The sequence below is a fragment of the Pelobates fuscus genome, chromosome 9 (genome assembly GCF_036172605.1).
Source record: "Pelobates fuscus isolate aPelFus1 chromosome 9, aPelFus1.pri, whole genome shotgun sequence".
NCBI classification, from domain to species: domain Eukaryota; kingdom Metazoa; phylum Chordata; class Amphibia; order Anura; family Pelobatidae; genus Pelobates; species Pelobates fuscus.
This window is the reverse complement of record NC_086325.1, coordinates 159802122-159815457: the sequence shown is the minus strand read 5'-3', so window position 1 is coordinate 159815457 and position 13336 is coordinate 159802122. Positions and strand designations below refer to the sequence as shown.

General features: G+C 46.4%; 1 protein-coding gene across 1 annotated transcript in view; it reads right to left on the bottom strand.

The window, feature by feature from the left end:
- Positions 1-13073, bottom strand: part of QSOX2 (quiescin sulfhydryl oxidase 2) — a 50278-nt gene extending 37205 nt beyond the window's left edge. The window contains exons 1-2 of the mRNA XM_063432879.1: positions 12787-13073; positions 1973-2073 (exon numbers count right to left, since the gene is read on the bottom strand). Coding sequence (XP_063288949.1) covers positions 1973-2073; positions 12787-13033 — 348 coding nt within the window. The 5' untranslated portion in view covers positions 13034-13073. The remainder of the gene's footprint in view (positions 1-1972; positions 2074-12786) is intronic.
- Positions 13074-13336: the final 263 nt, after the last annotated feature.

Genomic DNA, 13336 nt, shown 5'->3' with positions numbered 1-13336 from the left:
TTGCACCAGTGGCGGATCCAGAGCCTGATCTCGGGAGGGGCACTTGTAGGTTATATAACCCCTTAAGGACACATGACGTGTGTGACACGTCATGATTCCCTTTTATTCCAGAAGTTTGGTCCTTAAGGGGTTAAAGAAATAATCCAGGCACAATAACCACTACAGCTCAGTGTAGTGGTTATGGTGTCAATAGTGCCAGGACCCCCTCCCAGAGTAAGTAGTCAAACCGTTTAAGAACAGTTTGACAACTTACCTGAGGTCTGCTGGGAAATGGGGCTGTAGTAGGGCATAGGAGCAGTGGTGTGTGTGTGAGTGGTGCAGTGTGTGAGCAGTGTGTGTGTGTGTGAAGGTTGCAGTGTGTGAGTGAGGGCGTCAGTGTATGTCAGGGGTGTAGTATATATGTGACATTTGCAGTGTGTGTGTATGGGGGGCAGTGTATGTGTGGGAGCAATGAGTGTAATTATAAAAATAGCCCCCCTACCCTTCTCATCACACACACACACACACACACACACACACACTGACCCAAACATACATATTAAATATAAAAAAAAAAAAACCTTATTAAAAAAGCCCCCCTACCCTTCTTATATGTGTTTTTTAATTTAATTGCTGGGGGGGACGGGGGGACGACATCTTTCGATCCCTGGGGGTACGGTGGAAAATCCCTGGTGGTCCTAGTGGAGGCTGAGAGCTCCCGGGTCCTCTCTCCCTCCCCTGCCGGCTGCAGGGGAGAGGCAGACCCTCGGTTTTCTCGGGGGTGGGCAAGCAATTGCCCCGTTCCTCCCTCCCCCCCGGATCCACCACTGCCTTGCACAGGCTGCCTGCCATTGGGTGCATGGCACGGCTCAAGACTCCTGCTGCTCAGCTCTCAGGGAATTTAAGGGACATGACAATCCAGTTTAGTCCTGGCACAGCCTGAACAAACATCGCAAATGATGAGAAGAAAAAAACAAAATTTAATGTCTCCAGTTTTCTGTATACTCTCTCTATGCCGACTACCAAGTGCAATAGATAGAGCTTATAACAGCTTATAACAGTGACTGACAGGGAGCTAAGATGGAGGCACCCAGTTGCAGGATAAAGAGGTGTGGCTTAATACATTTTATTTTTCACCTATTACAAATAATTGCATACAGTGTAGGGATCGACCGATTATCAGTCTGCCCGATATTCTGTATTTTCAGCAATATTGGTATCGGCCAATAAAGATGCAGATAATGCAGACCAAGGCCGCCATCATGGTCCTGGGGGGCCTACGCCGGTCCCAGCTCACTCTTACTTACCTTCCCAGCAGCTCCCTTCAGCAGTTATGTGTAAATCTCGTAAGTCCCCAGGCTATCGGAGCGTTGCCGCGGCATGCAGGCCATGACCGTGGAGCTGAAGGGAGCTGCTGGGAAGGGAAGTAAGAGTGTGCCGCAGGCTCCCCCATGGAATACCATATCCCCCCTCCCTGGCCAGGTAAGAAGCAGGGAGGCGGGACTAAAACTAAATGAAAAAAAAAAGAAATTTAAAAAAAGTTTACTAAATAAAGATGCCCCTCCCTCATCCATTTTAGACACATTACATACCCACACACTCTTCACAAACACACTGCATTCACTATATACACACACTCACACTCTACATCCACTAATTAAATACTCTCACTGCATCCACTACACACACACACACACATTCTTGAAAACAAATTCTGACTGGCATGTATATTTTGTGCATTTACCTTAATAAAAAAAAATAAATAAAGATTTGCAAAAAATTAAATAAACATGTTCAGTTAACAGTAGAAATAGTTTGTTTTTTTCAAAATGGTAAATGTACAAAATATCGTTATCGGTAAGTTATCGGCCTGAAAGTTCACCGATTAACGGTATCGACTCTAAAAAAAAAAATTTAAAAAAATTTAAAAAAAAAAAATAATCAAATAATCAGTCGATCCCTAATACAGTGCATTGTTACATAAACAACTTACCCGAAACGATGGATAATACTGAATACCATATTGCTTGCAGACATCAGTATTGTCTTCATTGGCACAATCCAACACTCCAATCTTTATCACGGGTTCCCAGTCTGCCAGGAGAAAAAGGCGTTTACAGAAATAAAATGGCACCTTCAAAACAGTTTTTATGCAGAGCGTTTGCGTCAATATGCGGATGATATTACAACGTATAAAGAATGGTGCACAGGCAATTTAATATGTGGATGGACTAGTGATTTAATCTATCAAATAACTAGAATCCACAAAACAAATCCACGTGAAATCTCAGGAGACTTATCTCTGAAAATGTATAGCTAATTCCCCTAGATTTACCCAAGCTGAAACTGGACCCGAGGAATCAGCTAAAATGATCGTCAGGTGACAGAATTCATATGTTCAGATTATGTTGTTTATTCTGTTTATGGGCACACTATGATAGATATACAGAAACCAAGACGTGCAGTATTATATAATTGTTCCCAAAAAGCAGAGTGGCTTGGAGTTCAAAGGCAAATATCTAGAATCTACCATATGTTAAGATGTATAGATTTCCTGAAGATGTGAAACGCGTCAGTTCAACGTACAGCTGGAGAACACTGCCACACATGTAGCCCTGTTGAGAAGCAGTTTGATCCATTATGCCATCTTTTGAAGTGGAAGGCAGTTAAAAAAAATAAAAATTATATATATATATATATATATATAAAATAAATACATTCTATACACGGTACTAAAGAGTTGTATTATCTAAATTTCCAATTTTCTGTCTGCTCTCCATTGTTGCACATTGAGGAGAGATCAAAACGTATCTCTCCTAGCCATAAACAAATCCTATTCTAGTACATAAACAGAAGGAATAATATTTTATATTTTGAATGTCTAGTATTGTACATTTTGGGGTTTATCATGGAGGTGTAGATACAGATATTGTGCAGTGTTGGTTATAAACCTAGATTTATACATTTCCAGCTATTGCTGCAGCCTTGCGGGTTCAACATGCAGGCGTATTCGAGACATTCACAATTATTATGGGTGGGTTTTGCTAGGGGGAAATGGGAATCTGTGTAGAGGCTTCTGGTTCGGGGAGTTTGAGGGGCTGATATATATATATATGTGTGGCAGTGGGTTGCTATGGGCATTATTCCACCGCACCAACTCTCTCTCTCCCCCCCCCCCCCTCTACTCCCCCCCCCCCACTGTGTCCTTAAGGGAAAGCTACAGAGACATATTGGCAGCCATGTCTCATGCAACACATCCATCTACAACTTCTACTTTGGTCCACACCTAGAACAGACCTTGGCACCGGGAGTGTCTGGACTGGGAAGTATGGTGTTATTGCCTGCCAGTCAGTGTCTTGGGGCCCATGGTTATAACTATTCCCTGCAACACCATATGTTATTCTTTTGAGAATGAGTCGGCTGGATTTTTGGGATGTCCAACTCACAGCACTGCATTGTCATTATACGGCAGCTACAATCAATCTATGTGTCTTTATGCTTGCTCTTGGGAACATTCGCTTTACTCATTGAGCAGCACTGTGCAAACTTACTATTCGTTTAATTTCTCATGTTTCCATTACATTTTTTCTGCTAATTTGTTGTTGCAAGGTGTGTGTGTGTGTGTGTGTATGTATGTATATATATATATATATATATATATATATATATATATATATATATATTAGATACACACACCTTTATATTTTATCATCCACTCTATATGGGCAATATCTTGATAACATTTATCTCAAAGGAGGCATTATTGCTTTGGTTAAATGTTGCGTGTATCTATGGACTTTTTGTGCATCAAGCCCTTAGAGTAGCTATTGATTGAATGCTTGATATAGCATTGGTTAGTAGTAGTAGCAGCATTTAATCCACTGGACAAACAAAATGAGCATGAAACAGCTGCCAACGTCTGCAAACCACTAGAAATTATCATGTTCCGGTCTCCTTTCTTTCACTTGAAATTCTAGATTATTCAATAATGAATTTCAAGAATACCGATTTTCAAGAACTAAGCAGTAGTTTGTATGTAATTCCAGATCCAGTATTTTAACTACTACTTTAAAAAAAATTTAACCCCCCCCCCCCCCCTTAATAACTGGACAAACTATTTACATGTCTAGGGAAAAAACACACAAAGAAAAAAAAAAAACCACAACAAAACTTCCAAAAAGACAAAAATATCAGTCGACAGAGGACTTCAGTTACATTAGGCAGATAAAAGGATTGTGATGATCCAGGGACAGATGGGCAGATAACAAAGGGTGCAACAGACTATCCTACTACATACACAGTCACACACTGGGAATACAAAAAAAAAAAAAAAGAAAAGTTTGGCTTCAGGCAACTTGATGCACAGTCTTTTCAATACAGCCTGGTCCATCCTCTTCCAACTGCTCAGGTCCTGATGCACAAAGACTCATGCACTGAAATGTTAATGCTCTCTGACAATGCCGGCCTGTCTTTGGTTGCGCCAGCTGGGATGTCTGTGACCATTGAACTCTTACTTGTAAGGAAAAGGGGAGGAAGTAACCCTGCATTTAGATTCTTCTCTCCCCCCCCCCCCCCCCCCCCCCCCCAGCCCCAAGAAAAATGATAGTGATGCGCGCACTGTGCTTTTCACTATGGAAACATAGGATGTGAAAGTTAAATCAGCACGGTGTTACGTTTGTCAAACATAGGTCTCTTCAGAGAGTGTGCACCACCTGTACAAACAGCACTGGCCTACTGGTGTGTGAACAGTAAGCGAGGGTAGCAGGTGGAGGTTATCCACGGGAATGATGTATAAGTAAACTTTACTGATCCGATACGGCTCCCATACAGCCAGGAGGCTGGATTCTCACACAAAAATGCTTTCAAGGTATCACACTGAACAAGCAAACCACAAGTATTCAAGTTAACCAAATAAATACATGCATACATATACACACACTTATACAGAGAACACTGCATACAACTTCAGACTGATTTTTAGAGGCTACAAAATGTGTTAAACGCTTGTCTAATGAGAGGGACAGTTCAATGAGTTTTGTACGAGACTCTCTGCTGAACAGGAACCTAAGGCAACAATAATGTCTGTGCTTTAAGATAGGAAATGGGCAGTTACTAAGCCAACAGACTTATCTGCCCATCCAAGTCAATGTCACACAACTGTCTCGTTAGCCCTAGTGATAAGTTAGACTGTCCAGTATTGCATGTGACTCGCAGCTGGTACTTCAATGGTTAATGGATCAAAGTTGAATTTTTGAGACAATTGGAAAACCAGAAAAGGTTAGGTTCCAGGTGGCACGTGGTCACTGACAAACACAGATTCAGCAAACTCCCAAACAAACAGCTTCATGTGCCATATGGCAGTACACCGTACGTACAGTCAATGCAGACTGCAATACACAGGGCACAACTACATTTAGGACAAAGCATTCAAACTGAAAACGTTCCCACGTCAGCTGTGCTTTGAGTTCAGATATTTGGGTTTTAAAATTGGAAAGCACTTAGAGTTCCTGACAATTAACACTACAATAAATAACCCGCAAAGTATTTGTTTAAGACGTGCAGAATTACTCCAAACCTTTTTAGTAATAATGTTCCTCTATAATGCCCTATAGGGCATTAGTAGCATGTGAACCCCCACCCCCCTTTTTAAAGGGTTACTCCAACCATTTTTGTGGGGACCCTTTCCTATGGTGTAGGGGATCATGAGTAGATCAAACCTTCGCCGGATTTTATAACCCGATAAACTTATAATACACACAGCTGGTACACCAGATGACTAAATCTCACACCAGAGAAGGCAGCATTTTTGTAAATTACCGTACAATGAGTGTTGCCAACTCTATCACGTATCCTTCCAGCCAGTATTACAGGTTTTCCAACGCTAGATCGGAGATGATTGAAATAAATGGCTAAAATCCAAGTAATTGGTAAATACTGAACTGCACATACGACGTGCTAACTGTCAGGCACTGATGGTCCATATGTTACATAATGACATAATTTCTAGAAAGATCAAACATTTGAACAACTGACTGCAGGACAGTTTGGTAAGTATTCTGCTACACAGACAGGGTCGCTATCGGCTAACACTTCTTTTGCAGAGATTTAATAGGCAGTCAGGACCATTTACCAGATATCCTATTCACATACAATACATAAACAGATCACACTGCATGTGTTTGCAATGCTCACCAGGACCACAAAAAATAAAACAGATGTGAGGACCACCAAATAGAATTGGGAGCTTTGTGGACCAGGATGGGTGCAACACCAATGTAACAAAGATAAAATGCGTCGGGGTAACACGTTGTAAGCGGTTATGATAGCACAACATACAACACCCCACAAGCTCTGTATCAGCCATCTTATCCATGAATAAAACTTAATGATTTATCAAGATGTCGTGTTGTGCCCTCTGCTATTTGCCTGTTTCCAAGCAATCCTCTGAAAATCAGTCAATCAATGCTCCCATTTCACCAGTTACTACATTGTCCTCTCTGTGTTAAAGCCGATATGAATTAGTGCCCCCTGGTCTTAATCCTTGATGTGATTCAGTGCTTTATAAGTCATATTGTATTACCATTCTCACCACTTTATGTCGCCCAGCAAACTTCCTCTCCTCGGATACGATAGATACATAGATATCCCTGTTCATCATTAATGGGGAATGCCACCATTCCTTAGCTACTAGTCTACTAGTAGACCTTGCCATTTTGAGAACCAACCATCCTTCGCCCAGTGCCCTACTGCAGCTTCTAGCTATGATTTGTCCTAATGATCCAGGGCCTCATGACCACTTAAAGGTATTCTCCAGTGCCTCTCTCCCTCCCACCCACCCCAAGTTGCTGAAGGGGTACTCCACCCATGCTCCTCCCCCACTGACGTCAGCCAGCAGGGGAGACCTAATGCGCATGCGCGGCAGTGGCCGCGCACGTGCATTAAACCTCCATATAGGAAAGCATTATACAATGCTTTCCTATGGGGATTTCAGCGACACTGGAGGTCCTCACATAGCGTGAGGACGTCCAGCATTGTTTTAAAACACTTAGTGTTCTATGAACCCTAAAGTCCCTCTAGTGGCTGTCTAGTAGACCACAACTAGGAGGACGACTTGACCCTGCAATGTAAATATTGCAGCTTATGAAAACTGCAATAATTACACTTGCAGGGTTAGGGTAGTGGGATGGGCAGAAGTGGCCTGGAGTATCCCTTTAAAGATGCTCGGTCATCTTCTGGGACGCTTTGGACAAACCTCTTCGGATCTGGGATCCTAGGGGTACACTGAAAAGATTCTTTTATCTTTAATTTCTGGAGCTTCATCCACCAGGGGACAAGTCAGTGCTGTACTGGCTGTATATGCCCAAGATTACAAAACCGATGTATATGCAAAATATACCTGTCAGACTACGGAAGTGTCCTAACAGGGTTATTTACTAAATAAATTCCCAACATTTTTCACTTCCTAATTATCTTGCAATCTGTGAGTATTAATAATAACTAAGTATTTAACCAGGAAAGGTACATTCAGATTACTCTGGTTTCCAAGTACGTCCAGTACTATCACCCAATTTGCCTTTTAAATGTGCTGGAATTTCACGGACATTCCAATACAGCCAACATGAGCATTTCATGAAAATTAGACCTTTATGAAATAAATAAAAAAAATCACACAATTTGAAAGAAAGTTTAAGTTCCATCACCAGAATGTTTTGACAATTTATCTAGGTTCTACCAGTTGCCCATCGCTGTCACCTCTGCTGCTGTGCAGGACTGGATCATTGGATGGCCAGGTTAGGCTCAGTGGCCATTGCTTCCAGGAGCAAGAGGGCCAGCGCAAATTAGGCAAGTTTTTGAACCGTTCTTAAAGGAAAACTCCAGTGCCAGGAAAACAATCTGTTTTCCTGGCACTGGAGGCTCCCTCTCCCTCCCACCCCCCCAATCCCCGGTTACTGAAGGGGTGAAAACCCCTTCAGTCACTTACCTGAGGCAGCGACGATGTCCCTCGTAGCCGTCTCCTCCTTCTGTCTCCGTCGGCCGGTGGGCGAGACTGATCCTGCCCACCGGCCGAGGAGACCTAATGCGCATGCGCGGCAGCGCATTAGCGCTCCCCATAGGAAAGCATTGAAAACGAATTTCAATGCTTTCCTATGAGGAAATGAGCGACGCTGGAGGTCCTCACACAGCGTGAGGACGTCCAGCGACGCTCTAGCACAGATAATCTGATAATCTGTGCTATAAATCAGGAAGTTCCCTCTAGTGGCTGTCTAGTAGACAGCCACTAGAGGTGGAGTTAACCCTGCAAGGTAATTATTGCAGTTTATAAAAAAACTGCAATAATTACACTTGCAGGGTTATGGGTAGTGGGAGTTGGCATCCAGACCACTTCAATAGGCAGAAGTGGTCTGGGTGCCTGGAGTGTCCCTTTAAAGTGTCACTTCCCTGCCCAAATCCAAATAAATAAATATATATATATATATACTGTTTAGTACTCATGCCTCAAAGAAAACATTTTTAATTGGGGATATATCTAAAAAGAGCTGCACATCTCTTGTAAGCAGTCTTTACAAGCCCTCCCCCTTCCTAGCCCGCCCAGACTACTGTGGCTTTCCAATCACAGACTTCCCAAAATAGCTAAAAAGGGGAAACTGCATCAAGCTAGTGTTTGGACTGTCCCTTTAAAGTGACTATTTACTCTGGGAGGGTTCCAACATAATAAGGTTCAGACAAGGCAAACGTTGCAAACAAATAGGAGACGCATTAGTGGTTACGTATAAATACGTCTACTCTGAAAAATTGTGCAAACAGGGAAAATGAACTGAAACACGAACACAATCTGCCTGCTGGTAACTGTCCCACTTTTAGTACATTAGTACACTTTTCAGAGTGCATTGTTTTTGTTTGTTTTTATACATAATACCCACTGTTCTATTTCTCCTCTTCCCTGGTTACCAACATCTCCCTCCAAGTGCCTAACTGCCCCATTCCTAGTAATATTTATTGCCTTAGGACAGTCATTCCTAACCAGTTAACCTACTGCCTCTCCCTGAATAGGATTTATTGCCCCAGTCCATGACCATATGCCTCAGAGATCCACGGTTCCTCTGCTGCCCCATGCATCCCCAGATTATTAATTCTCCAGATTCCGTGCCACCCCAACCCACACCAATTTAGTTTACGTAAGAATTTTCCAGATCCCTTGCTGCTCCACCCCTCCCTAGATGATGACTTTATTACCTATCATTTGCTACCCTCATACCTTTTTCAAGTGCCTTATTAGCTTCCCAATTCCTTTTGTGCTAGTCAGATGTATGTTTCCCCAAGCCCTATACTGCTCCATACCTACCTGTTCCAAACTTTGTAAAGTCCAGCCCTTTACAGCTCTGTGGTTGCTTTCATCCCTCCTCAGACATTAGTTTGCCTTCTTAACCCTAGACCTCACTAGGTGCCTCATAGCTTCCCCTGGTAATGTACTACCTCCCCATATCTCATTAACCCCAATCCCTTCACAGTTACCGCACAGCCTCCCCATATCTCAACAACCCCAATACCATCCTTACTGCCTCCTCGTATCTCGTTAACCCCAATCCCTTCACAGTTACCGTACTGCTTCCCCATAACTCATTAACCCCAATACCATCCCTCAGTTACCGTACTGCCTGCCCATATCTCATTAACCCCAATACCATCCCTCAGTTACCGTACTGCCTCCCCATATCTCAATAACCCCAATACCATCCCTCAGTTACCGTACTGCCTCCCCATAACTCATTAACCCCAATACCATCCCTCAGTTACCGTACTGCCTGCCCATATCTCATTAACCCCAATAGCATCCCTCAGTTACCGTACTGCCTCCCCATATCTCAATAACCCCAATACCATCCCTCAGTTACCGTACTGCCTGCCCATATCTCAATAACCCCAATACCATCCCTTAGTTACCGTACTGCCTGCCCATATCTCATTAACCCCAATACCATCCCTCAGTTACCGTACTGCCTCCCCATATCTCAATAACCCCAATACCATCCCTCAGTTACCGTACTGCCTGCCCATATCTCATTAACCCCAATAGCATCCCTCAGTTACCGTACTGCCTCCCCATATCTCATTAACCCCAATACCATCCCTCAGTTACCGTACTGCCTCCCCATATCTCGTTAACCACATTAACATCCCTCAGTTACAGTACTGCCTCAACATATCGCATTAACTCCAATACCTCCCCAGTTACTGTACCCCATTTCTCATTATCCCCCCACACACACCCCAGGTGACTTGCTGCCTTCTCAGATCCCTTCTTACATCTAGCCCTCACTAGTTGCCAAGAGCCTCCCCAGATGCCACTCCACTATCCCAGGTTCCTAATTGCCTCCCCAGATCCCATGTTACCACCTTACCATCCTTGTTTAACCCCTCATCCCCCACTTATCGACCTCTACTGCTCCCTAAATCCCATGTTATCCTCCTAATACTCCCCAAACTCCCTATTACCCCATTCCTCCCAAGTCATACTGCAGCCCCCCCATTTCTCCCCAGACTCCTTGTTTCCTCCCATTGCCTTCCATTCCCGTTGTTTCCCTATTCTCCCCACAAATGCCCTGCTGCCCTCCATTCCCCTTGTTGACCTCATTCCTCCCCAGTCCTCTTAATGCCTCAATCTCCCCCCATTCCCCTTGTTGCCCCCCATTCCTCCACAGACCTTTTGTTGCCCCCCATTCCCCTTGTTGCCCCATTCCTCCCCAGATCCCTTGTTGCCCCCCCATTCCCCTTGTTGCCCCATTCCTCCCCAGATCCCTTGTTGCCCCATTCCTCCCCAGATCCCTTGTTGCCCCCCATTCCCCTTGTTGCCCCATTCCTCCCCAGATCCCTTGTTGCCCCATTCCTCCCCAGATCCCTTGTTGCCCCATTCCTCCCCAGTCCCCTTGTTGCCCCCCATTTCTCCCCAGTCCCCTTGTTGCCCCCCATTTCTCCCCAGTCCCCTTGTTGCCCCCCATTTCTCCCCAGTCCCCTTGTTGCCCCCCATTTCTCCCCAGTCCCCTTGTTGCCCCCCATTTCTCCCCAGTCCCCTTGTTGCCCCCCATTTCTCCCCAGTCCCCTTGTTGCCCCCATTTCTCCCCAGTACCCTTAATGCCTCATTCTGCCCCAGACCCTGTGCTGCCCCAATTCCTCCCCAGTCCCCTTGTTTCCCCCAGACCCCTTGTTGCCCCCATTCCTCCCCAGTCCCCTTGTTACCCCCATTTCTCCCCAGTACCCTTAATGCCTCATTCTGCCCCAGTCCCCTTGTTTCCCCCAGACCCCTTGTTGCCCCCATTCCTCCCCAGTCCCCTTGTTACACCCCATTTCTCCCCAGTACCCTTAATGCCTCATTCTGCCCAAGTCCCCTTGTTTCCCCCCATTCCTCCCCAGTCCCCTTAATGCCCCCCATTCCCCTTAATGCCCCAATTCCTCCCCAGCCCCCTTAATGCCCCAATTCCTCCCCAGTCCCCTTGTTGCCCCCATTTCTCCCCAGTCCCCTTGTTGCCCCCATTTCTCCCCAGTCCCCTTGTTGCCCCCATTTCTCCCCAGTCCCCTTGTTGCCCCCATTTCTCCCCAGTCCCCTTGTTGCCCCCATTTCTCCCCAGTCCCCTTGTTGCCCCCATTTCTCCCCAGTCCCCTGGTTGCCCCCATTTCTCCCCAGTCCCCTGGTTGCCCCCATTTCTCCCCAGTCCCCTGGTTGCCCCCATTTCTCCCCAGTCCCCTGGTTGCCCCCATTTCTCCCCAGTCCCCTGGTTGCCCCCATTTCTCCCCAGTCCCCTGGTTGCCCCCATTTCTCCCCAGTCCCCTGGTTGCCCCCATTTCTCCCCAGTCCCCTTAATGCCTCATTCTGCCATGATTCCACCCCAGTCCCCTTGTTTCCCCCAATTCTCCCCAGTCCCCTTGTTGCCCCCATTTCTCCCCAGTACCCTTAATGCCTCATTCTGCCCCCGATTCCACCCCAGTCCCCTTGTTTCCCCCATTTCTCCCCAGTCCCCTTGTTGCCCCCATTTCTCCCCAGTACCCTTAATGCCTCATTCTGCCCCAATTCCACCCAGTCCCCTTGTTTCCCCCAGACCCCCCCAGTCCCCTTGTTGCCCCCCATTCCTCCCCAGTCCCCTTGTTTCCCCCAGCCCCCATTTCTCCCCAGTACACATAATGCCCCCCATTCCTCCCCAGTCTTCTTAATGCCCTCATTCCTCCCCAGACCCCTTAATGCCCCCATTCCTCCCCAGACCCCTTAATGCCCCCATTCCTCCCCAGACCCCTTAATGCCCCCATTCCTCCCCAGACCCCTTAATGCCCCCATTCCTCCCCAGACCCCTTAATGCCCCCATTCCTCCCCAGACCCCTTAATGCCCCCATTCCTCCCCAGACCCCTTAATGCCCCCATTCTCCCCCCAGACCCCTTAATGCCCCCATTCTCCCCCCAGACCCCTTAATGCCCCCATTCTCCCCCCAGACCCCTTAATGCCCCCATTCTCCCCCCAGACCCCTTAATGCCCCCATTCTCCCCCCAGACCCCTTAATGCCCCCATTCTCCCCCCAGACCCCTTAATGCCCCCATTCTCCCCCCAGACCCCTTAATGCCCCCATTCTCCCCCCAGACCCCTTGTTTCCCCCGGACCTCCCCCATTCCTCCCCAGTCCCCTTGTTGCCCCACATTCCTTCCCAGTCCCCTTAATGCCTTATTCTCCCCCAGACCCTCTGCTGCCCCAATTCCCCCATTCCCCTGGTTTCCCCCATGTGTCTCCCTCCATCCCCCCCCATTCCCATTCTCCCCCCGCTCACCCTTGACATCCCCGGCCAGGACCCGCCAGGTGGGGGCGTACTGCACGCAGTGTCCGCACCAGGAGGAGTAGAACTCGAGCAGCCAGGCGGTGGCCGTGTTATTGAGAGCCCGGGGCAGCGAGCGGGAGTCCAGCAGAGAGAGCGGGTCCTGCGGGCTGTACAGCTCCTTGGGGGCCCCCAGCGGAAGGGCCCCGGCCAGCAACAGCAGCAGGAGCCCCGCAGCATCTCCACCGCCACCACCAGCCATCACAGCGTCTGCCTGACCTTCCACCCCGCCTGCCCGCCCACCGTGACGTCACCGGCCGCGACCGTAACCAGGGGCGGGGCTACTGGGAATGGGGCCGGGCAATGACGTCACGGTAGGCGGGGTGTCCATTTCTATGGGTTACACTCCGGGATGATAATAATAATAATAATAATAATAATAATTAATAAATATAATAATAATAATAATAATAAATATATAATAATAAATATAATAAATATAATAATACAGTATAATAATATAATAATAATATATAATAATATAATAATAATAATAAAATAATAA